The sequence below is a fragment of the Bidens hawaiensis genome, unplaced genomic scaffold, assembly GCF_021521415.1.
Source record: "Bidens hawaiensis isolate Kalapana, Puna unplaced genomic scaffold, B.hawaiensis_p1.1 tig00009361_1, whole genome shotgun sequence".
In the NCBI taxonomy this organism is placed as follows: domain Eukaryota; kingdom Viridiplantae; phylum Streptophyta; class Magnoliopsida; order Asterales; family Asteraceae; genus Bidens; species Bidens hawaiensis.
Window position 1 is genome coordinate 29721 of NW_027491690.1, and position 26410 is coordinate 56130.

Sequence of the window (26410 nt, forward strand, 5' to 3'; positions counted from 1 at the left end):
ACGAATGACCTCTTTATCCCGTTGGATAGAGGTACGGTGTGCCTACATCCCACCCTCCACAGACCCTACTTATAGCTTTACTGTTGATGAGACTTAACTGGGTATGATTGATTGATTGATTGATTGATTGAATTATACGAATGAACACGAACACACACTTTGTTCGTTCATTTATGTTCATGAGTGCCCCCTTATTTTTGTTCGTTTAAATTTTTAAAGTATATGTAAGTAGATATATTTATATAATTATAAGCATATAAGGGCCAACCGGTAACTCATGAAATCGATATGCAAAAAAAATATTTATAAACCATTTAAAATAACTAACCAAGCCAGTCCAAGTGTAAACATTTAAAATCAAATCTTCATATATTGATTCACTCAACATATTCACACATTTACACTCATAGTATGATTAAATTATGTCTTGGACTCTATTTCTCTATTGATTTCATCATAACTTCTTAATACACTTTTAGAAAATCTAGGTACCATGATTAATTGCTCCATCCAAAATTAAATATCTAAAATTTATGAAACTTTTTTAAATACAAAATAAAGTAATAAGTAGAAAGTTTGATATCCCAAAGTTACAATTCGAGGAAAAAAAAATTAAGCCAGTCGAAGTGCAAGCATTTAAAATCATATCCAAACCAGTTTTGGCATAATACTTGAGAGCAGTTATGCTCCTAAAGCTGAATTAAGAAATGAAAAATAGGGATAAACATGTACTGACTTTTAAGTCTAACTTCACTACTTGACTATCAATGATTAAAAAAAAGTAAAAAACACATTCAAAAGATTAAGAAAGAATAGAATGAAACAGAATATAAGTGGCACAAAAGTGTATAAGAAAAAATAGCTGAAACTACTATATACCGGTTTGCAAGCCGTGATGCTCTAGAAGTGTTAACTGTTGAATCCTCGTATTGCTCAACAATATGCAGACATTCAAGCCTGATATGCTTCAACTTTATTCATTTAGCTCTAAATAAGCAAAAAAAGATCTAATATTTACTATTATTAACAATCATCACATCCTTAAATTATGATAGTTTTATGTTATTAAAGTTAGCAATTTGCAATTCATTATGAAATGCATAACATGAAATAGATCGATAGATAACCTCATGCAGATGACCGGCATATTAGAATCCTTCCAAATCATCTTAATTGTCGGAACAAAAAAATAGTATTAGGAGTGTTAAACTTGCTGGCGCCATCTATCGGGAAGACGACCTCTGAATTTGTTCCATAACTCGCCGATTCTTAAATAGGGTTTAACTGAAACGGATGGATGGGTAAAGGGAGTAGACATTGAACTGAAATTTATTCGCATTCAATTGAAAGATGACGCTACAGATCAGATCCAGTGGGTTAAGTTAATGGCTGGTGAGTGTGGTAATATATATGATAAATAAAACTGACTAGAAAGTGTAAATAAACTAATAAAGGGGGAGAAATTAGTTTAATGTCTTCAAAAAAAATGAGAATGTAATGTAACCATAATTAAACATGAAGCTTTAATGACACTTTAAACTCTTTGAAACCATAAATCCTAAAGGTAAGGATAAAAGAGTAATTACATAAGGCTATATGGTATGGATGACGATTTGCCGCTGGAAGAATCTACGTGGCTGGCGGTGCCGGCGGTGAACACCGCCCCGCTCACATCGGCGCCGCTGGCGGTGGAATTTTGGTGGAGAAAACACCGATGAAGATGCCGCTGCTATGTGTATGATATTTCCAAAAGAATACAAGTTATTTTTATAATAATAGGGCTAGATGGTGGATGAAGAAATAAGAATGAAGATAAAACTTGCAGAGAAAGAGAAATGAGAAGTTGACAAGATGGGTGGGTAATATTATTTAAGTACATATATTTTGTTGAATTTAAATTATATTAATAAACTTATGTATTTTATTTAATACTTTATATGCAATTTTATTAATGTTTAATATATTTCGTTTTTTTTATTTTAGTATAATAATAACTTTTAAAAAATAAAATAATATTAATTTGAGTTATATTAAAATATTTTTAGTTATATAAATATTATTTTTTTATTTGAAAAGATAGAGAAGTGGTGAATTGGTAAAATGGTGACCATTTCCTTAATATTGCGAAAGAGAGTGGTGTAGAGTAAAGTATGATGTGACGTTGACGTGGAACTGTAAGGTGGGAAGCAAAATGGTATCCACACCCGATAGCCTAAAACGTGAAGCTTCATGAACTTGTACGATGCGATTGAAGAACGAAATGATGTAATGGCAAATTACTTTTTCTGCGCAAGTTTGAAATGACATTTATATCCTCATGTTCAAATTGTTAAATGACTCTTTCGTCCATCACTTATGCTTAATAATATATTATAGGGGATGGTTCAAGAGAGATATGAAATTACTGCGAGAAATACGAGAAATGGATATGAGCCACTAGTTTTATTTTAGGTTTAAAAAGATTCAAGATTAATTAAGAAACTATAAATGCATCTCTCTCTCTTCAATTAATATATCTATTAAATTAATATAACTAATTAAATTACTATAATTGAAAAATATTAATAACTCATTTATTTTCTATCTAAATTTTTATCCTACACAAGTACAATTTATCATACACAAGTACAATTTATTCATACGTTAAAATTTCTTTCTATCCAAATTTCTTCCAACTCAATATATAAATATCCATCAATACGTAGTTACATTGTGACAAATAATATAAAAAACTATTTTACATGTGTTAGCATTAAATATAAAAAAAAATACAACATACACAGATATATATAGCCTACACTTGTTCTGAGAATAAGAAAACATATAACATACACACAAAATTCATCATCAATAAAATACACACGCACACGAAAACATATAACCTACACGTGAAAACTTTATCCTACACAAATACAATTTATTCATACATTAAAAAAAAAAATTCTATTTAAAACCAATTTCTTCCAACTCAACTTAGCAATATCCATCAACACGTAGTTACATTGTGATGAATAATACAAAAACATATCTTACATATGTTTGCATTAAATGTGAAATATACAACCTACACAATAACATATAACTCACACTTGTTCAAGAATAAGAAAACATAATCTACACACGAAAAACATATAACCTACACACGTGTATGATATGTGTATATTTGTGTAGTTTATATAATTGTTGATGTCGAATTTAATATGTAAGTTGTATGCTTTTTTTGTATATTGTACGTTTTTATTGCTCAAAACAAGTGTATGTTATATAATTTTGTGTAGGTTGTATACTTATTGTTTATATATAATGGACACATTATTTTTTTATTATTTATGAAAACTAAATTAGTATTTTTATCTTTTTAATTATTTTAGTTAAATTACGTAGATATATTAATTAGAGAAAGAATTATTATGGTTATATTAGTTGTATTAATTGGAGAGAGGGTGTGCATTTATTGTTGCATTTATATTTAAACTTTTAAAACATAAAATAAAACTAGTGCCTAATATTCATTTCTCGCAGTAATTTCATTTCTTTCTTGAACTTATATATAATATATATATATATATGGAGAGGATCATGAGAGAACTCCATTTTATGGAGAGAACTAATAATGAAGTATTTTAAATTTAATTAAAAAAAAATTTTAAATTTTTTTTCTTTCATCCTTCTTATATGTTGTTATTCTTCACCAAATAAAAGATAAAAATAAAAAAAATAAAAAAAATTAACGAGTAATGCATATATGCAATACACCGACTTTTTTTATAATGCATATGTACAATAGTGTGCATTTTGATATTTGAAATACTGTTGAATAGCATATATATAATTATTTGCATTGTTCATTTGCAATAGTGTTATATTATATACAAAAATTAAAAAAAAATCGATATAGTGCATATGTGCATTAGTGTTGTATTACATATATGCAATAATGTGTTTTGCATACAATTATTAGTGTCGTATTTGCATATATTCAATAATGTGTATTGGATAATGCAATTGTGTTGTATTATATACAATAAAACACTATTGTATATATACAACAGGCATTAGTGCACATATGCACTGCAGTACTACACCGACAAGTTTTTTTTTTTAGTATCAATATCATCTTATTAGAATGAGGAAATAAAAAAAATCAAAAGATAATTTTTTTTAAAATAGTTAAAAATAATTTTTTACTAGTTCTCTAGTTCCCTCTTTAAGAGGAGTTCTCTCTAGATCCCACCCTTACATACATATATATATATATATATATAAATATACCCTCAAAAATTTTTTTTACCGATCCTCGTTAAATTTTAAAACGACCCGTGAACTACTTTAAATTCATTAACAAGGAAACTCAAATGCCCGATAACCACTTGAAATAAGTAAAAGCCCAAACATCATTACCCTTCACTAACAATTAATATTATTAACAAAATAAAAAAAACGATAGTTTTGATAAACTGTTCCACCAAAAATGTAAGGCCCCGAACCGGGTAGCCCTACTTTCACGTCGGATTTACTCATAAACACAGTTCTACAAATCAGAGTTTATTAAAACCTTCGCGGAAACGTCAACTTAAATCATTTATTTCAAAACATTAAATCTTTTCTTTGATACCCAAAACATAAAACATTATATGTAAAACGTCATTTCTTTCGTCTTCAGATGCCAGCCGTTCAATCTATGCCACGTGCCATCCTCATGCTAGTTCTTTAACCTGCTCACCTGCGTGCATACTAAAAGTCAGCTACGCTGAGTGAGTTCTAGTTAATCAAGCGACTTATCATACAACCACTACATACATCATATACGTGTCCGAAGACACCTAATCCCCAGTCTAACCCGCTACTGTTTAACCACTTAATTACCCTTACAGCTTAGCCACTTAATTACCCCTACAGCTTAACCACTTATGCCACTTTATGCCACTTATGCCACTTTATGCCACTTATGCCACTTTATGCCACTTTTAATAACGAAGGCACGCATAAACTCACTCTACCACGTGCTCACGTTATGCCCCTAACTCTATTACTAGACCCCTATCCACTTCTATCACACTATACTTCTACTTGCCTATAACCCACTTCCCATCAGCACATTATTTATATAATACGCGAGTCACATCAACAATCATACACACTAATAACCACTTGACAGTCACTATCCTTGGCGATACGTGCAATATCCGAAGATTGTTCACGCACCGGCATTCATTATTTATTAGCTACTTGTATAACATCTATAGCATACACTTACCACTTAAGGTAAGTGTATTCACACTTCACATCGAGTATGCACACAGCCCCGAAAACATAACAAGGAAATGGGGCTAGAAACTCACCTGAACTCTGCTTCTTCCTTCGATAGTTTTTAATCCCTCCTTTACTGAGATCGGCTGACTGTATATAAGTTATACGTATTAATACTCATCATATCGTATCAGATTACTTTTACTTAGTATTAGGCGAACTTAGTATTAAGAGGACTTAACTGCACGTGAACTTAACATGGCGAACTTATACATTAAGCGAACTTAGCCTTAGGCGAAGTTAGCATTAAACGAACTTATCCCCAGGCGAAGTTGCTCAGCGTACATGCTGGCGAACTTGGCTGCAGACGAACTTAGCCACAGGCGAAGTTGCCCAACAACGGCTATTGTTCGCACTTCACACCCATAATCACCTCCGTTTTCACATGAAACCCCTTGGTATGATATTACCAACCCCACGAACATTTCCTATGATCGATATCGGGTAAAACTCGGCCCGGAAAAGCATAAAGTTCGGACCTTTAAGCTAAAACGTTCAAAACTAGACCTAGGGTTCATTCTAAACGAGTTGCACCTATTTGCAGGTCCATTAAGTTCGTTTTAGCATCAAGTTCGCAACTTTACGTTTCATTTATACCCGATCTAATCTCGTTCTAAGTTTCAAGACTAAACGTTTATAAAAACATAACCTTTAACGATAAAGAACGTACCTTTACCCGTTTTTTGGTCACGGTTTAGATTGGTTATGAACTACGATCTTGTATCTTGATTGTATATCAAAGATTTAGGCTAGAATCGGTCTCGGATCTCCTCCTTATTCTCACGGCCGCAATAGTGGTGTTTATGTGTGTGTTTTGGGTGTGTAGAGATTATGGAAAGATGGAATGATAAGTTAGGGTTTTAGGATGGCTTAAGGGTGGTATTTATATCCCTTAAAGCCCATGGACCTAAGGCCCATCCCACCATCTTAATCCATATTAATTACCCAAGTCCATACTTCTTTCTATATTTCATATTAATTAAATATTAACATTCGCTTTTAAATCATGGACTTCTTTTATTTATTAATATAAAATTCGGGATGTTACAAAAAATCAACTTTTCAACCAAAGACTCAATTGACGATTCTCTTGAGATAATGAGACGCCTGCAACATTAGTTGTTTATAGAAAGATTGTTCAAGTATTTGAGTTTATCTTCCACAAGTAGCAAAGTGATTTCATCGTCAATCTCCAAGGAACTATAACACCAGTTGTCCACGTATAAGTTCAAGAAGGTACTTACAAGCACCAGGGCATCCTTGTATGTACAACATGCTTAGACCCCTTGTTGTGGGTCTTAAGAAAAATTAGCAAAATGATATCGCAGGGCTTTTAAACCCCATAACACTGGGAGGGGCGATAAGAGAGGAGACTTCCAGGTATTAACGCCCGGCAAAGGAAGAGTGTTGAAAAATGATGAGGTCCAGATCTAAACGGGTGGGACTTTAAACCACAACAGGGTTTAAAGGCAGACCTCCTACTGTCTACGTAGCACTTGGCTTTAAATCCCCGCCACGACAAGTCTTACAAATATATAGGGGGTGTTTGGGATTGCTTATTTTCACCAACTTATAACTTACAAACTTTTGAAAAAGTAATAAAGTGTTTGGGATTGCTTATATTGTGAGAGAAAAATTTCATAAGCTATACTTTTATAACTTATTAACTTAATATATAAAAGTTATAAGGAAGTAAAAAAAGGAATCCTAAACACCCCTGTAATATACCGTTAAGAAGATATAATTTTTGTTAGTATTTGGAATGTTGTATTCGAGTTACATCACTGGCCCCTTGTCCTTGTCTTACAAATTATTTTCATATAAGACATTTTAATTACAAACATACATGTTCTGGTTGATACGTGGATATATATACATATATAATTGCAAATGGAACCGACATTTTACTTTAAATATATAATGAGTAGTATAAAGGTCTTTAAAATGATATCATCTTTTTGTCGGAGGATCCTATGTAATCTGGAACCTTAAAAGGCTTAAATTATAGCAGGAGATAATAAAAAATACGTGTTTCATTTCACAAACTAAATTTGTGAAACTACAGTTGGTAAATATTTGCTTGTTGATTCAAAAGTTGTTTGAAAATAATCATTTAATATTCACTATACAAATATAATATTTGTTAACTAGTGAAGGACGTGATCTAATTTAATACATGTTAACCAATGGAGATAAATCACAATTTTTTTAAGAGATGTGGTCTTCAACAAGTTATAATAAGATACCAGTGATCGTAAAATTCGAACATGAGACTTTGTTAGAGGTGAATCAAGTTTTTATCATTGTACCACACCCTTGAAGGTTTATTTGTTTACATGTTTTAATTGATTTTTACAGTAAAATGGAACATATTTATAATAAGTTAAACTTTTTAATTAAAAAGTTATACTCACTTATTCAATTCTTTATTATTTTAGACGCTGCCCGTATTATTCTAACCATCTTTTTAAAGTAACTTAACATACTTTTAACAATTTTGACTATTTTATATTTACTAGAAAAGTTTATCATCATCCGTGAAGAGATTGAAGAAAGGTAAGCAATTACAGTATATAAGATGAAGGGAGGAGGGGAATAATTATAAGGTTGTTAATGAGTCAGAGCTCGATTTCAACTCAAAGTTAATTTAAACTGTGCCGTCTTGGGTTAACTTGAATTTTAGACAGAGCTTTAAGCTTGACTTGAATTTTGAACAAACTTGAAAACTTGAGCATGAGTTTGGCTCATTAAAAAATGGCTTAGCTTGGTTTTGGTTTGGTTTGGCTCAGTTAGATTGTCTTAAACCAAAAAAAAAAGGTCTTGACGTGAAATGGAACAAATAATGATGGAGATCATTTAGGCTTAAAAGATTGAATGTCTTTTGCTTAAGCTATAAGAGATCAAAAGTTGGGGTTAAATTAAGTGAGACAAACAACAAAAGAGACCTTAACCGATTCCGACAATGGTTCTAGGGTTCCGGCGACCTCAATAATTTGGGGCTTTTACTAGAAAAAAAGTTCATAAAGGTTCGATCTAAGGTTACAAGGATGAATGGAACAAAATTGTTGAGTTTTCCGGAAAAATGTGAGTTTTTCGCTCAAAAACGTTTTTCCGCCGACCTGCAACTAACAACGTTAGAATTCTGCTAGTCGCAGATAATTGGGAACATATATGTAAAAGGTGGGACAGTTATCAACCAATTAGTTAGATGGAACCTACAACGACCAAAAGAGAATAGTTGAGACCAATTAAATCAATACGCATAAATTATTGAGGCTTGGATTTGATACTTTATATAAGTTTGTTTTGGTATTCTCTATCATATAGAATATGATCTCATAGAGAATATGATGAAATGATGTTTTGGATATGAATGCTCTTGTGTCCATAATTTTCATCCATCCATGTTTGTTTATTCAAACCTAGTAATTACTTTATGTAAAAATAGAACACTGAAGACATACTTTCATGTGAAACGTTGTCTTTTGGCATCTTTTAGTGTGAACTTCACAAAAATTGAATATGATTACTTGCTTAACGCAGAATATAAAGGAGTTCTTTTCTACAAGTAATATCATGCTAGGAAATACATAACAAATAAATACAACCATGTTTAGTAAAAAATCTCATTAAAAATAAAACTATTAATACGGTTTGGGAATAATGAGATGTAGACAAACTTACATCTATCCTAAATAATAGAAATGATGCTTACAGAGAGACCTCAACTAACGATTTTGATTCTTTGATAAGACTAAACTGGTACAAAATATAAAGTGATCTAGTTAATCTTAAAAAAAAATTTATTTCCAATCTTGTATGTTGTATAGAGATTTGGTTTGATAAAATAATAATTTTGTCATTATAATATGTGTGCGAGTTAGAGATGAGCAAATTTGGTACCAAAGTTTTGAGTTTCGGTATTGGTATCGGTATTTTCCGATTTTTTTACCTTCAATATCGGTATGGTCTCGGTACAGGTACTGAGATTTCGGTACCGGTACCAATAATTTGCGATTTTCAGAAACGGGACTGGCTGGTACCGGTACGGTACCGATCTCATCCTAATGCGAGCATAAATAATGGTTTATGAGTTATGGCTTATTACATATGATAACTTAAATTAATTTAATATCATCATTTCTGATTGATGTGTATGTAAATAAATGTAATCACAATTCACGAATAAATAATAGACATGTAAAACAAATCCCCTTGATTCTCACTTCAATGATCTTCAATTTCAACGGTCCTATTTGATCGTAATAATATTCAGTTATCGAATCTGATTCCCCTCAATCTTAATCTTACTTTGATTTTACAACGTCTATTTTCTGCGTTTATAATTGCGCTTATAAATCGACTAGTTATTACTTTCTAAGGTTTATGTTTCAATCTAATTTTTGCATGTTAACACGTCAAAACGGATCGTTGTGGTTGAACATTTTTATACGTCTACATTTCGTTACGTTTAATAGTCCCACCACAAAACGCGGGTGTAAAACATTTCAACTTTTAATATACTTTTTTATGGTTTTACGCCAACACCACAAGGTATAACATATAGTGATCCAGTTAATTTAGTATACATATAGTGGTAGGAGGCTTGGGTTCTACAATGAAACCCAAGTTTGATTTCCACTTATAGCACTATGGGTGAATATTGACAATGAGGATTTTGAGCTAGGCCTTGCTAGGTTGTCAATTCGAATCACAAACCCACTCGTGTTTTAGTTCACCGTGTGTTACGTCAAAGAGTTATGCTATTGTGAGGACACGGTGACTATCAAATGGCAGCTGATGGTATGGTTTCCTAAGAAACACCCGATCCAAACTCTGAAGCCTGCGTAGATCTGGTTAAAACGACATGCTATGACCAAATTGAAAATTAAGCTCTCTAAAATAAAGAGAGCAATAACCTAACACCAAACACTTAAAGTTGTCGTCCTAACAAAAGTTAGGTATATATTTTCAATCTTGTATGTCGTACAGATCTTGATTTGGCATGATAAAATAATAATAAACATCATCATCAATTTAATTAAGGTTTAATTAGTTACGTGACTATTATAAACAACGGATTATGACTATACACCTTATAATAATGAATATATAATAATACATCACCATTAGTGATATGTGTATGTAATGACACTGAGCTTATTATTAATCTAGTGGAACCCAATCGATGACTGGATTCTCATATTTCAAGTTGATCCGTCAAATTGGTTGATTTTGTTTTGTCTATAAATATTCCCATTCTCCTGAATCTCGTGATTTGCTTACTTCACTTCACTTCACTCCGATTGCATGTCTGCTCTGCAATGGACGGCGAATCGGAGTCTAGTTCGAATCCGACGGACGCGGTGTTGTTCGTAGGGATATCGCTGGTGTTAGGGATTGCGTCCAGGCACGTGCTTAGAGGAACTAGAGTTCCCTACACGGTCGCTCTGCTCGTTCTCGGTATCGGATTGGGATCATTAGGTACGTCTACTCTCTCTCTATTATTATTATTATGCGGAACAGTACAATTGTTTGTTTGTGTGGTCCAGTTTAATTATTATTATTATTAGGATCTTATAATTGGCCTTTTGGAAGCCTTTTAAGCTGAATTAGTATCTCGTTGACCGTTTCTATAGCTTTTTAGGTAGGGCTTTATACATGTTTTAGGATGATTTAGGGCTTTTTTAGCTGGGATTTTCAGGTCACTTTTAGCTGGAATTTGTAGAATCTGACCGGAATCTCGTTTGACTACATTGATTGTAAAGCATATACTTAAAACAGTTCCCTATTATTTGTGATCTAGTAAATGAAAACCAGATTTAAATGAAGTGGATCTAGATGTACTACTTAGTGTAGTGTATTAAGGGGGTGTTTGGGATTCCTTATTTGACTTCCTTATAACTTTTCATTAAGTTAATAAGTTACAAAAGTGTAACTTATGGAACTTTTCCTCTCACAATATAAGCAATTCCAAACACCTTATTACTTCTCAAAAAGTTTATAAGTTATAAGTTGGTAAAAATAAGCAATCCCAAACACCTCCTAAGACTAGTTTAAGTTGAGCCAAGGGTCAAGTTGTCTCTATTGTTAAAGGAGTTGAATACTTGTAAGGTTCCAAACTACTATTGAAAAGAGAGAAAGAGAAAGAGAAAGAGAATATAATAATGCTCCTCCTCTTTTTTTTTTAATATATAAAAAATACATGTGAAATTATTTTATGATAAGTATAGAAATATACTGTGGTAATAATGGACGACAAGTGCGTTAATGTAAGTGTCGAAGTAGGTTGCTTTTGCTTAAAGATTATTCCAAAGGAAATGTTGTTATCAATACTTGAATGGAAAATTGTTGCAAGCTTACATAAAGAAACATTGTAGTTGGTATTACCTAGGTGATTAATTTCTTCAAATCATTTAGCAGGATGAAATGCCATACTCTTTCAGCTTCTCGGTGGCTCAAAATGCTCCAGTCATCAGTTGGCTATTTTTAATGCACATTGTCTCAAATGTTAAATTATTAATCCTATGAACTCTAAATTTTGTTTAAAGTACACAGTTTTTAAGTTTCTGCTACCCAGCAACATAGTTACACAGTGTTTAAGAAACTGACTTTTGTGTGGAACTTACGTATAGTAAAAGCATAATATGCTTGTATTAACAAAAAAACTCTTATTCCTTAAAAAATGAGTCTATTGTACCTTAAATAAGAAATCTTCTAATATGTTCCTTGCAAACTAGAAGGGCATGTTTTTAACATAGTTGGGGATAGCCTTGTACACATCACTGGCCGAGCATATACCATATTGAAACAATCAGAAGTCATTTAACGAAGAAAAGGTTTTTGAGTCCATGTGAGTTTACAACTCAAGATAAATTAATCATGCTGCTTTGGCATTTAATAGAGGAATGAAAAATTTGAATTCTAGCAAAGAATAAGCATGCTTTTATAATTTTTCTAGTCGTGGAACTGTCATTAAGTGTATTTGACAAACACGCACCTTGTTTTATTTAAGGGCCTTACTCCAACAAAATAGTTTTCTATTATTTTCTGCAGAATATGGAACAGATCATCGATTAGGAAAGGTTGGTGATGGAATTCGGATCTGTAAGTTGAATAACTACTTTTATTAAAACAAACTAGAAGTTATACACAATTTTTTCTGTTTTTCTTTTAATTTACTTATTATTTTCATGTGTAGGGGCAAATATTGATCCTGATCTTCTATTAGCTGTTTTTCTCCCTGCTCTTCTTTTTGAAAGTTCATTTTCGATGGAGGTGCACCAAATAAAGGTTGGTCTCTAGACTTCATTTTGTTACCATATATAACTTGATATTTTATTTCAATGTATTTTTTTCCTTGCAAATTTAAGTTGTGGAAACAGCTATTTGCAAAAGGCATGCGAATGACTGTTAATATGTATTGTTACTTAATATAATTCTTTTATGCTCAAGGAAAATAATAAATGAATTCACTTTCATCTCTTTGCAGAAATGTATGGCACAAATGATTATTCTTGCTGGGCCTGGGGTTTTAATATCCACATTCATTCTTGGCGCGGCGTTAAAGGTTTGCTTAAATTTGTCTTTTTTGGGTTTTTGCGGTTTTTTCAGCTTCCAGTTTTCACAATGGGTTCGGTTCATTATTTTCAGTTTTACCACTTGCGCTTGAAAATTTTGGGTCGAAAAAAGTTTCCCAAAATAATGAATTTGGACATAAACTTTTTTTAAATCAGTATTTAATTGATTATTACACATTTGGACCAAAATTTTTGGGCTATGCTATTTATTAGTTATAATAAATCCGAATCCGAACCGAAAATTCACTTTTTATTTTAAAAACAACATAAAACCAAACCATTGGTTTTTTATGGGTTCGATTATTTCGGTTCGGTTTTTGGTTGATAGCAAAGCTGGAAGCGAAATGAATAAAAAAAATCAGTTTTTTTAAAAAAACATAAAAACAAGTCCGTTTTTATTGGGTTTGGTTTTTGGTTGATTGCAAAACCAAAGCATACCGAACCGGGTTCTGTCAGTTTTTAAAAAACATAAAACCAAACCGTCGATTTTTTTACTGGGTTCGGTTATTTCGGTTCAGTTATGTCGTTTATTTCGGTTTCATGCACAGCCCTATTGGGATCTGTTTTCTAATAATATCTAAAACACTTAACCACAGCTACTTTTTCCATATGACTGGAGTTGGAAAACATCATTTCTTCTTGGAGGACTTTTAAGTGCAACTGATCCCGTTGCGGTTGTTGCTTTGTTAAAAGAGCTTGGTGCAAGCAAAAAACTCAGTACCATTATTGAAGGAGAATCATTGATGAATGACGGGTATCCTTTTTCTTTGAACTTCTTATCCAAAATATGCTATTATTTTATGTATTCACATGGTAATTAAGTTTTGGTTCTGATAATAGGACTGCAATCGTTGTGTATACACTTTTTTTTCGAATGGTAACGGGATCAACGTTTAGTTGGGGTACCATTATCAAGTTTTTATCACAAGTATCTCTTGGCGCGTAAGTGGTTCACTTTCCATTGTATATGGTGGTTATTGCTGGTTTCATAATATAATTTTCTTGTCCAGTGTAGGTATGGGTATCGCATTTGGTCTGGCTTCTTATTTTTGGCTCGGGTTTATTTTCAATGATACGGTTATAGAAATTACATTGACTCTTGCTGTGAGCTATCTTGCTTACTTCGTGGTATGTTAATTAAATAATTACAACTGTGTAGACATTTAGTCTAATAGAATGTATCTAGAATGCATGTGGTGGGAGAAGTGTTTTTTGTTCTTTATATGCATTTTGTAACTTGTATAAGTTAATTTGTGTTTTTCTTGTGATAGGCACAAGAAGGTGCTGATATTTCTGGAGTATTAACAGTGATGACATTGGGAATGTAAGTTCAAATTAATTCATAGCATAACGGATCCGGGTCCGACAGGATTGGCCCAATGCTTAACAGATGACTAGGCCCGTTAAGGGCCCAACTAAGGCCCAATATATACTTAAATCCAAAACGAGCTACTAAACTTTGTTTAATAAATAATTACGTAGTCCAAGATGATGCATGACGAAATTCAATATAATATTGCAGGTTATAATTGCAGGCGGTACTATAAAGTGTTTCTTATTTAATTAACTGGCTATTACCAGAAGCCTGACATAATAATTATTCGCGCCATAAAATAAAAATATTAATCACCTTTACCAGATTTTAATCCCAAGAGCTATTGGGGATGCATATGAAGAGTGTAACATTTACTTTAGCGTAACACTTTCCGTAAGCGATTAAAAATATAATCAGTGTAAACTGAAAATATAGTAATCTGATAGGCAAAACATTTGAGCAGGTTTTATGCTGCGGTTGCTAGAACGGCTTTTAAAGGTGAAGGGCAACAAAGCTTGCATCATTTCTGGTATTTTTATACTTTCTTCTATTGTTATTTGTTATAATGATGATAATGAACTCAAAAGGACAACACGACATTGTTGATTTAAGAGCTCTTTTATATTATTCGAAAGGTTTCAAGTTATTAAGTCAAATGAAGTTTAGTGATATCTTGCATTCAGTCTCTTATTATCTTTACAGTTGAAGTGTAAAAGGACACTCAGTCCTTGTAGTGGTGTGAATTTCTGACACAACACGATAACACAGCACGAACTTGACATGAAATTTGCGGGTTTGGGTTTAGTATAAACGGGTTCGGGTTGTGTTCATGTTAACCTGGCGGGTTCACGGGTTGACTAGTTTAAAACATTTATTTATTTTTTTTAAATTTTATTTAAGTGATAAATTAAATTGGTTGGGTACTTTATGCCTGAATTAAAACTAAAAACAGAAATGACAAAAGTTTCTATAATTAAAATGGTAATTGTTTTATATACATTTGTATTTTGTTCTAAAATTATAATTTTAAGTATTAATATTTAATACGCGAACAAATGAAACTTCAAACAAATCGGGTTAAATGGGTTGTGTTCGTGTCAACACATAAATATTCATGTTGTGTTCGGGTTCATATTTTTGACATGATTTTCGACAATTTTAAACCACTTATTTTCTTTTTAAAATTTTTTATGCTATAAATTAAATTGGTTGGGCAATAATTTATGCCAGAATTTAAAACTTAAAAAGCAGAAATTGACATAAGGTTTTATAACAAAAATGTAATTGTTTTATACACATTCGTATTTTGTTGTCAAATTTTAATTTTAAAGTATTAATATGCAAATTAAATAAATAAATAAATAAAAAACTCAACCTGTTTAACCCCCCTAATTTCTCGTTAAACTTCATGATAAAGGCTATCGGTACTTGTTTCAGCAGTTTACTACTGTAATATTTACACTCTTATTACAACGTGCATTAAAATACCATTTCTTTTTAATACTCTTATAGCTCTTTCTCACATTAAACTGCAGGGAAATGGTGGCATATATTGCTAATACACTCATCTTCATCTTGAGGTATGTATGTGTTCCTATAATAAAACTAAGAGTTAAATACGGTTTTAGTCAATGTGGTTTGATCTAGATGCCCCTTTTTAATTCATTAGTTTAAATTTGACTTTTGTAGTCCAACAGTTTCATTTTGTATCAGTTAAAAGTCCAGCTCACTGCTTCACTAAACCCATTTAAATATTTTGTTAACTTTTTATTAAAAGACCAAAATACCCATGGATTATTTGTTTTACTTGGTCAAATTTATAAAATTTTTACGACCCACTTAAAATTAAAGTATATTAATACTATAGGTACAATCTATTAGGTAGAGTGCACAAGTTTTTTTTTCTAAAAAAGTAGAAACAATAAAAAATAAAACTTTTTTTAAAAGTTTTTTTTATTTTGACTAGGATTGTACGTATGATATGAATATATTTTATTTTTATACGAGTCCCAAAGATTTGTTATTTTGAGTAAGTCCGACAATATTCCAAGGGTATTTTGGTCCTTTAATAAAAACTTAACAGAAAAATTGGATGGGTGGTTAGTGGGTTGGACTTTAATATGAAAATGAAACTGTTGGACTATAAAAATTCAAACTAAAACTAATAAACTAAAAGAGTTATTTGGATGGGGGTTAGCGGGTTTGGTTTCAGTTTATACAAAAATGAAACTATTGGACTAAAAAAGGTCAGCGTAAAACTAATGAACTAAAAGAGTTATCCTGGTCAACCCACATGGATTAAAACTGTATTTAACTCTAAAACTAATCTTCATGTTAATTTATTAAATATATATGTTTTTTTTTGCAGTGGGGTAGTGATAGCTGAAGGTATACTCGGAGGTGATAGTATTGTTAAACAAGAGGGTAAGCTCTCTTCTCTCATGTTACTTTTTCTATTTTATCTTATACCATATTATATGTCTTTTACAGAAAATGTGTGGGGGTATCTCATCCTCCTATACGCATTTCTACAACTCTCACGAGCCATAGTGGTTGGATCATTATATCCGTTACTGAGTTATTTTGGTTATGGTTTGGATTGGAAAGAAGCTATTGTGCTTGTGTGGTCTGGTTTGAGAGGTGCTGTGGCGTTGTCTCTTTCTCTGTCAGTTAAGGCAAGTTATTCTTCATGCATATAGAAGAAATTATGATATGAGCCCTGAAATCTGAATAGCTCTGTAAACGAGCGGAGCCGAGCTAGGTTGGGTTTCAGCTTGCATTGGCTGACAGCTCGTTTATCTTAACAAGGTGAAATGCTGGGCCCGGGCCTGGCTTGCAAAAAGCTAGAGCCGGCTCATAAAAAGCTCGAACTGGCTCCTGGCTTTTTGAGCCAACTCGTTTATTAAAAAAAAATACTGAATTTTATACGTTCACACATATTGATACGTATAAAAATATAAATACATATTTTAAACATACACACAATCCATAGTCTACAAAATTTATATATATACATGTGTGTGTTATAAAACTTGGCTTATACTTTGAGGTTATAATTTTTATACATTAAAATTTGGGCATTAAGAAACAGGCCTGATAAACAGGCCTAACAAGCAACCCAATGAGCCGAGCTTACCTTGGCTTGGGCTTGGCTCATTTACAAACCGAGTCAGCTCGGCTCAGCGTGTTTACAAACAAGCTGACTTTGAGTGAGCTCTTTTCGAGGAAGCTTCAAGTGAGCCAGAAGCCGCAAGCTTCAAGCGATGCACAAACTTTTTGAATTGTCCTACCCTGAAGTGTCATGCCTCTTATTTTTACTAACTAATTCCATTAATATCCTTTCAGCAATCGAGTGACACATCATCATACATTACTCGCGAAACAGGAACACTGGTACTCTTCTTTAGCTTCTTGACATTGTAATATCATTTGTGCTACATTTTACCTTCTCAAATAAATTAGACTGTAACAAAATAATAACTAGTATCATTTATCTCATTGTTTCTTCACTTGTGCAGTTTGTGTTCTTCACGGGCGGAATTGTGTTTCTAACACTTATTATAAACGGATCAACTACTCAGTTTGTTTTGCGGATGCTACAAATGGATAAGTTATCAGCAGCTAAGGTACATTTATAAACCATATATAAATTAGTGTTCTTTTATTTCAACATCACAATTAGGGTTTCTATGGTTAAGTGAACTTTTAACCTTTGTGTTAGACGCGTATACTCGAGTACACCAAATATGAAATGATGAGAAAAGCATTAGAAGCGTTTGGTGATCTTGTAGATGATGAAGAATTGGAACCTGCTGATTGGCCAACTGTCAAGAAATACATCACAAGCTTACAAGAATCAGAAGGCGAGCGTATCCACCCTCATACCGGTTTTGAGGATAATAATGTGGAGCACATGCATCTTTCTGATATACGGATACGTTTTTTAAATGGTATGCCATTTTATGTTTTAATGTTGAGAAAATTGCACAATGGTCCATTTGGTTTTATATCATTTTTCGAGCTTGGTCCCCAAGATTTAAAAAAATTGTGAACTTAGTTAGTTCTAACATTTGTCAGAGGGTTGCACTATTAATCCCCGGCGTTAATTCCAGCTATAGTTTTTAACGCTTGGTTTTAAAAAACAGGAAGCGCACGAATGAGACAAGGTCTAAAACTGAAGTGCAAAGCGCACTGGTTTTCATACGCAAAGCGCAAATTTTTTTATATAATTTGTTATATATCTCATAGGTTTTAAACATCTCTTATCCACAATTTAGCTATAAATATGTTTTATAAATGATTTGATATCTAAATAACATACATGTGCAACCTAAAAAGCCAGTTGTACAACATTAAGATGCATAAAAACGCCCAGTGCACTAAGGGTATGCCCCTCACCTGCGTCTCAGGCTGTTTTTCAGTGCGCCTCACGCACCTCAAGTGCGATTTTTGGACAATGTGTGCCTTAGGCAGGCAAAAACAATAAGGCCCTTCATTCCTTAGTGCGCCTAGCGCCTAGGCGCGCCTCAGGCACATTTTTTTAATTCATGTTTTTAATGGAAAAGTAATTTTATGTTCCATTCATGTCTTTTCAAATTTAAAACCCTAATTAAATTGTCTTTCAAACTCCAGAACTCCTGAGTCGAATTCATCACTTTCGGTTTTTTAAACAATACCTTCGAATTGGCGCTGACCTTCATCCCATTCAACGAACATTTTTGTTAAAATCTAACTGGGATTAACGGTGGGGAGTAAACGTGCAACCCTCTCACAGATGTTTGAACCAAGTTTGCAATTTATAAAGATCTGTGGACCAAACTTGCAAGTTGGTCAAACCAAAGGAACCATTTGCGGTAATTTCTCTATGCTCTCATTTTGAATACTGGATTATGTTCTATGATGCTATTAGGTGTGCAAGCTGCTTATTGGGTGATGTTAGAAGAAGGTAGGATTACTCAGTTCACAGCAAACATTTTGATGCAATCGGTGGATGAAGCACTCGATTTCGTGTCATCACGGCCGTTATGCGATTGGAACGGGTTGAAAGCTAATGTACATTTCCCTAATTATTATAAGTTTCTGCAAACAACCAAGTTTCCACGCAAGCTTGTAACCTACTTTACAGTTGAACGGTTGGAATCTGCATGCTACATATCGGCTGCATTTCTTCGTGCACATAGGATCGCGCGACAACAATTACATGATTTTATAGGTAACATTCACTTTTCATCATATATGTTATAATATATATCATATATCTATGTACAAAGACCAGCTTTCATTTAAATACAGTATATTTGTAAAGAAATTAGTGTTTCGATAAATGTTTATAGTTCTGTAAATCAATCGAACGAATACGAGCACTGCATGTTCGTGTTAGTTTGGTTAAATCTAACGGAACAGACGATTGAACACGAAGAGTTAAACTAACGTGGTCATCTTGTCCGTGCCCGTTCGTTAAGAAACTGAACGTGTTCATGTCTATTTATGCTCGTCTGTTAATAGTATAAACGAACGTGAACGAACATAAACGAACATAAACGAACAGATATAGCTGAGTATAGATGAATGTAGATAAACGAACATAACTGAGCAAACACCAATAAAAGTAAACGTGAATATCAATCTGTTGGGCCTAAAAAATTAGTATAACTAGACTAAATTGTAAGCGCGATATTTTACTTTAATCAAACTAGACTTAATTGTAATGGACCTAACAATTTAAATGTATATATAAAGGAACAAAATTAAACAAGCATACATAAATGAAGGCAAACAGACGAACGTACAGAATGAACATAAATGAACGTTCGTGAGCGAGACGTGTTCATGTTCGTTCGTTTAACCAAATGGGCAAAATTTTTGTTCATGTTTGTTTATTTATTAAATATACGAACTTCCAGCCGAACGATTCACAACTGGTTTGCTGAACATTCGATTCATTTTGCAGGCCTAGATCTTTAAGAACAAATAAATAAATTATAATGTATATAATTTAATGAGAAAAACATGTTTGGATTAATTATTTATTACATCATTAATATTAAACTTCATAAGTACACAGGGGATAGTGAAATTGCTTTGGCAATTATTAATGAGAGTGAGACAGAAGGAGAGGAAGCAAAGAAGTTCCTGGAAGACGTTCGCACTACTTTTCCACAGGTTAGTTAAAAAATTTGTTTAGGTTGGTTATATTTATATTACATCATCATTAATGTATTAAGCTTCTCCAAGTACCATTATAATTTTGGATCAGTTTGTAAATGAGATGAGCCCGAGCCGGCTCACCATGTGGCTGGCTCATTAAATTTAGTGTCCAAATTTATATATATAGATATGTGTGTGTTTGCGTACGCTTGCGTGTGACTTAAAGCCTTATGTCATTTTCTAATGAAAAAAATAAAGGTAATGAAAATTGCTGTTTTGTTTGTTTACTAGTAAAGCCCATGTTATATTATAATATATATAAATTATGAATTCTATAGTTTATAAAAGCTGCATTATGGTGTATGTTACAAATATTATGTTTAGTTATATATATATAGGGGTGGGTTATAATAAAAAGAAATAGTTTCCTAGGAAGAGTAAGAATAAATCTAAGCCCTTGGATCTGTGATCTAGTGGTTGAGATTAGTAGTTTTTAAACTACCAAATAGTTTCCTAAGGTCTAGGATTTAGGCTATATAGTTTCCTAACTCTAAATTTTATGTCATTCCTACTCTTCCTACAAAACTATGTCTTTTTATTTTAACCCTTTTATATATATATATATATATATATATATCAATGTGTAAAATATAACAAGTTTAAATTTAAAAAATAAACGAGGTGGCTCGATGTTCTCGAGCCGAATGGGCCTAGATTGAGCTCAATATTTCTGCTCGTTAAGATGAACGAGCCGAACCAGCTCTACTCGGTTTGTAAATGTGTTGAGCCTTCGCCCACCTTGGCTTGGCTTGTCTCATTTACAGCATTAGTACATGTTATCCAGCATTTATCTATGAAATGACTAGCTATTTGCAAGAGCAGTTAAATTAGTTTATTATAATGATTATTTTTGCATAGGTTTTGCGTGTTTTGAAAACAAGGCAAGTGACTTATTCAGTGCTCAATCATCTAATTGAATACGTTCAAGGTCTTGAGAAATCTGGATTATTAGAAGAGAAGGAACTGGTTCATCTTCATGATGCTGTTCAGGTATTTATCACATATATATCTTATAGTTTACCCTTTTGTTGATAAATAATACTGATTTAAAATTTTTAATGCAGACCGACTTAAAGAAACTTTTAAGAAATCCTCCTTTAGTTAAGATTCCTAAAGCACATGATCTGATAAGTGCCAATCCGTTATTGGGGGCTCTTCCATCTGCTGTGCGTGAGAAAATTGCGGGGTCCACCAAGGAGACGATGAAACTACGCGCAGTGACTCTTTATCGTGAGGAATCCAAAGCAAATGGCGTTTGGTTGATTTCTAATGGTGTGGTCAAGGTACTTTATTGTGCTAAGTTTAACAGTTCAGAAAGCTCCCTCAAAATCGGCTCTTTAGTATACGAGCCGAACCAAGGTCGGCTCAGCTCGTGGCTTGCTTATATATATACCAGCAGCTTTTAACCTGCAAAGTGTGAGAAGCACTAGAGTATTTATGCTAACACTGACTAGAGTAATAATTACTCTAGTGATTCTTACACTTCACACATTTATATTTATTTGTACTGGATCACACCCCAGTATATGTATGTTTGTGTGTGTGTGTGTGTGTGTGTTTGTAACTTAAATCCGTATGACATTTGTTAAATCTAGCTTTTCTCGTTTTAAATTAAATGCCCAGTTTAATATATATTTAAATTACACCCAAAAATTTAATATTTATAAATTATGAGTTTTCTAGCTTGTAACTTCTGCATTGTGTATTTAATGTGCAAAAGATAAAAAAAAGTATTAGATTTTTAAAAAAATTATACAAACAAACGAGCCATCATTTTAAACATAAATTTTCATGTGCAAAAGATTAAAAAAAATATCGATTATATATAAAAAAAGATATAAAAGTAAAAGAGCTAGCCCGAGTTCAACATTTCAGCTCGTTAAGATAAAAGTGCCTAGCGTGGGCCAACCCTGACTAGGCCCGGCTCATTTAGAGTCCTAGTTGCAGGGTTCAGGTGTAACAGATTATCTATTCTTTACTCAGTGGGATAGCAAAAAAATTAAAAAAAGGTACTCATTGCATCCAACATTTGCACATGGAAGCACTCTAGGCTTATACGAGGTACTAACGGGAAAACGCTACATATGTGACATAATTACTGATTCCGTGGTTCTTGGTTTCTTCATCGAAGCCGAAAAGATACTGTCGGTGCTAGGAACTAATGATGCAGTTGATGACTTTTTGTGGCAAGTAAGTTAAAAACACACTTTTTAGATTTAATTACTAAACTTATATATTTGATATGTGTATATGATACTATTTCAATATTGTTTTAAAAGGAAAGCTCAATCATACTCTCAAAACTGTTGGTCCCACAAATCTTTGAGAAAATGACGATGCATGACTTACGAACGCTTGTGACAGAAAGGTCAACTATGAGCACGTATATAAGCGGAGAGTGTTTCGAGTTGCCACCGAATATGATTGGTTTATTATTAGAAGGATTTATAAAAACTCAGGGTACTTTAGAACTTATCACTGCACCCGCTGCATTATTCCCTTCATACAGTGATCGCAGTTTCCGTGTGTCGGAAGTAACTGCAGGTACAAATAAAATCACCTTTTTTGTTTGAAACAATAAAAAACAATATGTACCCAGTTAAAACAAACATGAACAATTAAATGAATGGGGTTCTCTTATAGTTAAGAAAATGAACATGTTCGGTGTTCAATAAAAACGAACGGTTCATGAATGTAAATGAACCGAAATAATTGAACATAGATGACCGAACAGTACAAACGTGGTTCACGAACGTAATCAAACGCTTTCGTGTTCGTTTATGTTTGTTCATTAACAGTATAAACATGGTTCACAAACGTAATCGAACGAACATAGATGAGCAAACGTAACTGAACGAAAACCAATTAAAAGTACAGGTGCGCATCAATATGTTAGGCCTAAAATATTAATTAATCCAGACTAAAATGTAATGTACCTAAAATTTTTGTACAAATATGTAAATGAACAAACATAAACAAATTAAAATGAACGAATGCTCACGAACATAAATATCTGTTTGTTTAACTAAATGAACAAACAAAGCTGTTCGTTTATGTTCATTTATTAAATAAACGAACTTTCTGCTAGGGGTGTGTATGAAACCGAATATTAGAACCAAATTTATATAAATAGAAATATAATAAAGGGTATAACCAAATATTTTAGCTCAAGCATATAATAATCATTAATTATACATAAAAAAAAATTAGGCCTAAATGCAATTTGGCCCCAAAAAAAAATTCGGTTAAAAAAATTCAAGCCCAAATGACCAAGCAGGAAAAAAATTTTCAAGCCCAAATGGCAAAAACGAAACTGAAGTGAACGGTTTTCAAAAAGCTCGAAAACCGAAATTCCGGTTTTAGCCCAAAACCAGCCAATGCACACCCCTACTTTTTGCCAAAAGGCTCTTATACAATTTATTGGCATTTGGTTTGTTTAAAATCCCTGGGGGCAAATCTTTCCTCTATCTTAGAAGATAGAGTCTGCTCCCGCTGAGACCCCTAACTTTTGTTTGTAACAACATAAAAACAAAGCATAATGTGATTATTGCTTTTTTTATAACAAGGCGGAAGCTTTTGTCACCATGCATCCTCGTACATAGCTGAAACGAGGAATCGAGTGATTATGTATGAGATTAGTGGATTTGAAGGAAACGCAAGCCTTCAGAGGAGGACATCTTCGTTAATATCACATGGTGGGCCCGGGGATAACCCTTCCTTGACCAGAGAACATAGTGGTTTAATGAGTTGGCCTCAGGGTTCTTTTAAATCAAGGAAACATTCTAGTGCGGTTGATCACCATAGTAACAACTTTTCCGCACGAGCAATGCAACTAAGCATGTATGGTAGCATGGTAAGTTCAATATTATTCATCTTTAAAATTACTCGCTTGATTACCTGAACCCGTTTACCCGCATATTATATAATCTTAAAAGGAATATAATAACTACAATGCTGAAATGGTTAAGAAATTGGAGTTGTTAAAAGAAGGAATTACATGGATGGTCCCTATGGTTTACCTATTTAACGGATTCGATACATTATTTTCAGGAAAAAGAAAAACACACCTTTAATTCATTGATATTTTAAAATTAGCCCCGGCTCCTTGGACGAGGTTAATTTTTTAGTTAGTTTTTCTAAAATGACAAAAATCTCCTAGGTTAAATACTAAAATATAAATATAAAAAAGTTGAAACCTATAAAAATCATCTTGGGACCCACCTTATATTTGAGAAAATTACTATTTGCGTCCTTGTGGTTTCAGGGCAGAGGCACAATGTGTCCCCGAAAGGAAAATTGAACTGGTTGAGTCCCTGAAGCTAAAAGTAAAATGTCTGGATCTACTCTGAAGCTAACAAAGTTAAGTAACAGCAGGGACTCAAATGGTTCATTTTTGAAACCACATAAACTCAACCAGTTCAAATTTTCTTTCGGGGACTCATTGTGACTCCGCCCCAAAACAACAGGGACGTAAACAATAATTTTCTCTTTACAATTTAAGTGGGGTTTGTATGTATACCACATCGACCATTCATGTAACTCGTTCTTGTTAAAATTATAAAATTCTTATAACTGAAGTTTATGTCACATTAGTTTTTGAGACGAGTTTAAGATTTTGGGTAGTGGGTAAACTTTAAGTACATGAGACCATAACAGTGTACCGAATATTTGCAAACCCGATGGGTAATGAGTGACGGGTACCTGACAATTACAGGGCATGGTTTTTATAATTGAGAACGGGACTGAAACTACATCATCTCCCCTTTCATATATACCAGTATAGACTTGGAAAATATCATGTATACTACCAATGTAAAATTAAAAATATCATATATACCCTTACAAAGTAGTTAAAATATCAACTATACCCTAATCATTAAAAACAATTTAATAAATTACCATCTTATCCTTATTTTTCTGAAACTTTAAAATTTCATATATGCCCATCTTAAACTTATATTTTTTTATTTACCTATTTTTAGATTAAATTTCTTCTTTTTGTCACGTTCTATCTGAAACTTAAAATTTTGATATTGCCCATCTTGCCTATCTTTGTAGATAAAAATTAAACTAAAAGAACATGGTTTAAACAAATATAATGGAAATGAGTAGAATGGTCATTATGTAAAAATTCATCAAAGCTGGGTATAAGAGAAATATTGAAGTTTGTAATGGTAAGTATGAAACTAATCCTTTTATTAATGATTAGATATCCAATGAACGGCATAGTCCACGCGATGAAGCGAAGCCGTCTACAAAGTCATCACATAGCAAGTCTTATCCACGGGTCCTACCAACCGAGAGGCGGGGCCTGATTTCTGTGAGATCGGAAGGATCCACTAGCATTTCAAAAAAAGTAAACGTGGGAAGTGAATCTCTTATAGGTCCAGACGACACAAATGATAGTCATGAAATGGATTACTCAAGTGATGAGTCTGGTGGTGAGGATGAACATATTGTTAGAATCGACTCACCTAGTACGCTCTCTTTTGCCAGAGCTCCATAACCATTCGGGCACATGTTGGGGTTTCTTTCCACTGTTTGTTTGTTGTACAATAAAATGATTTGTAGTGTGGTTAAAAGTGAAGCATTGTAATATATATGGTCCCATGTATTCTACTATACCCAAGTAACAAGTAGGTAGAATTAGAGGGGGGGGGGGGGCACATATAGAACACTTATTTATATTATATAGTATCCGGCACTTGTTTTATTGTTCCAAGTCTTACGTCCTCTTAACCAACTGAGCTACACGACGGGGACCCGGCACTTGTTTTATGTGTTATTTACGTATCAAACAAGTGATTCACGAAACTATTAAAAGAATGACATTGTGCCACCGCCTAAGATGTGTCCGCTTGGTACTAGAGTCTAGTTGACTTGAAAATATATTCTTATACAATTTTAGAGATAAAAGATTTTTGACACCGGTATAGTACAAATAAGAACTGACATAACATATAGTTTAGTTTTTGATCATGTAAGAGGCCAGAAGAAA

At 32.9% G+C, this 26410-nt stretch overlaps 1 protein-coding gene across 1 annotated transcript; it reads left to right on the plus strand.

The window, feature by feature from the left end:
• Positions 1-10634: 10634 nt before the first annotated feature.
• On the plus strand, positions 10635-26063 carry LOC143532136 (sodium/hydrogen exchanger 8-like). Its single transcript, XM_077027268.1, has 23 exons — positions 10635-10794; positions 12367-12417; positions 12512-12603; positions 12803-12880; positions 13487-13644; positions 13731-13832; positions 13901-14018; positions 14162-14214; positions 14669-14734; positions 15741-15785; positions 16574-16629; positions 16696-16880; positions 17551-17598; positions 17724-17831; positions 17927-18155; positions 19115-19417; positions 20270-20367; positions 21271-21402; positions 21477-21695; positions 22396-22602; positions 22692-22956; positions 23979-24265; positions 25622-26063. Exons 1-23 carry the CDS (start codon positions 10635-10637, stop codon positions 25916-25918), a joined length of 3357 nt encoding a protein of 1118 aa, XP_076883383.1. The 3' UTR covers positions 25919-26063.
• The last annotated feature ends 347 nt before the right edge of the window (positions 26064-26410 follow it).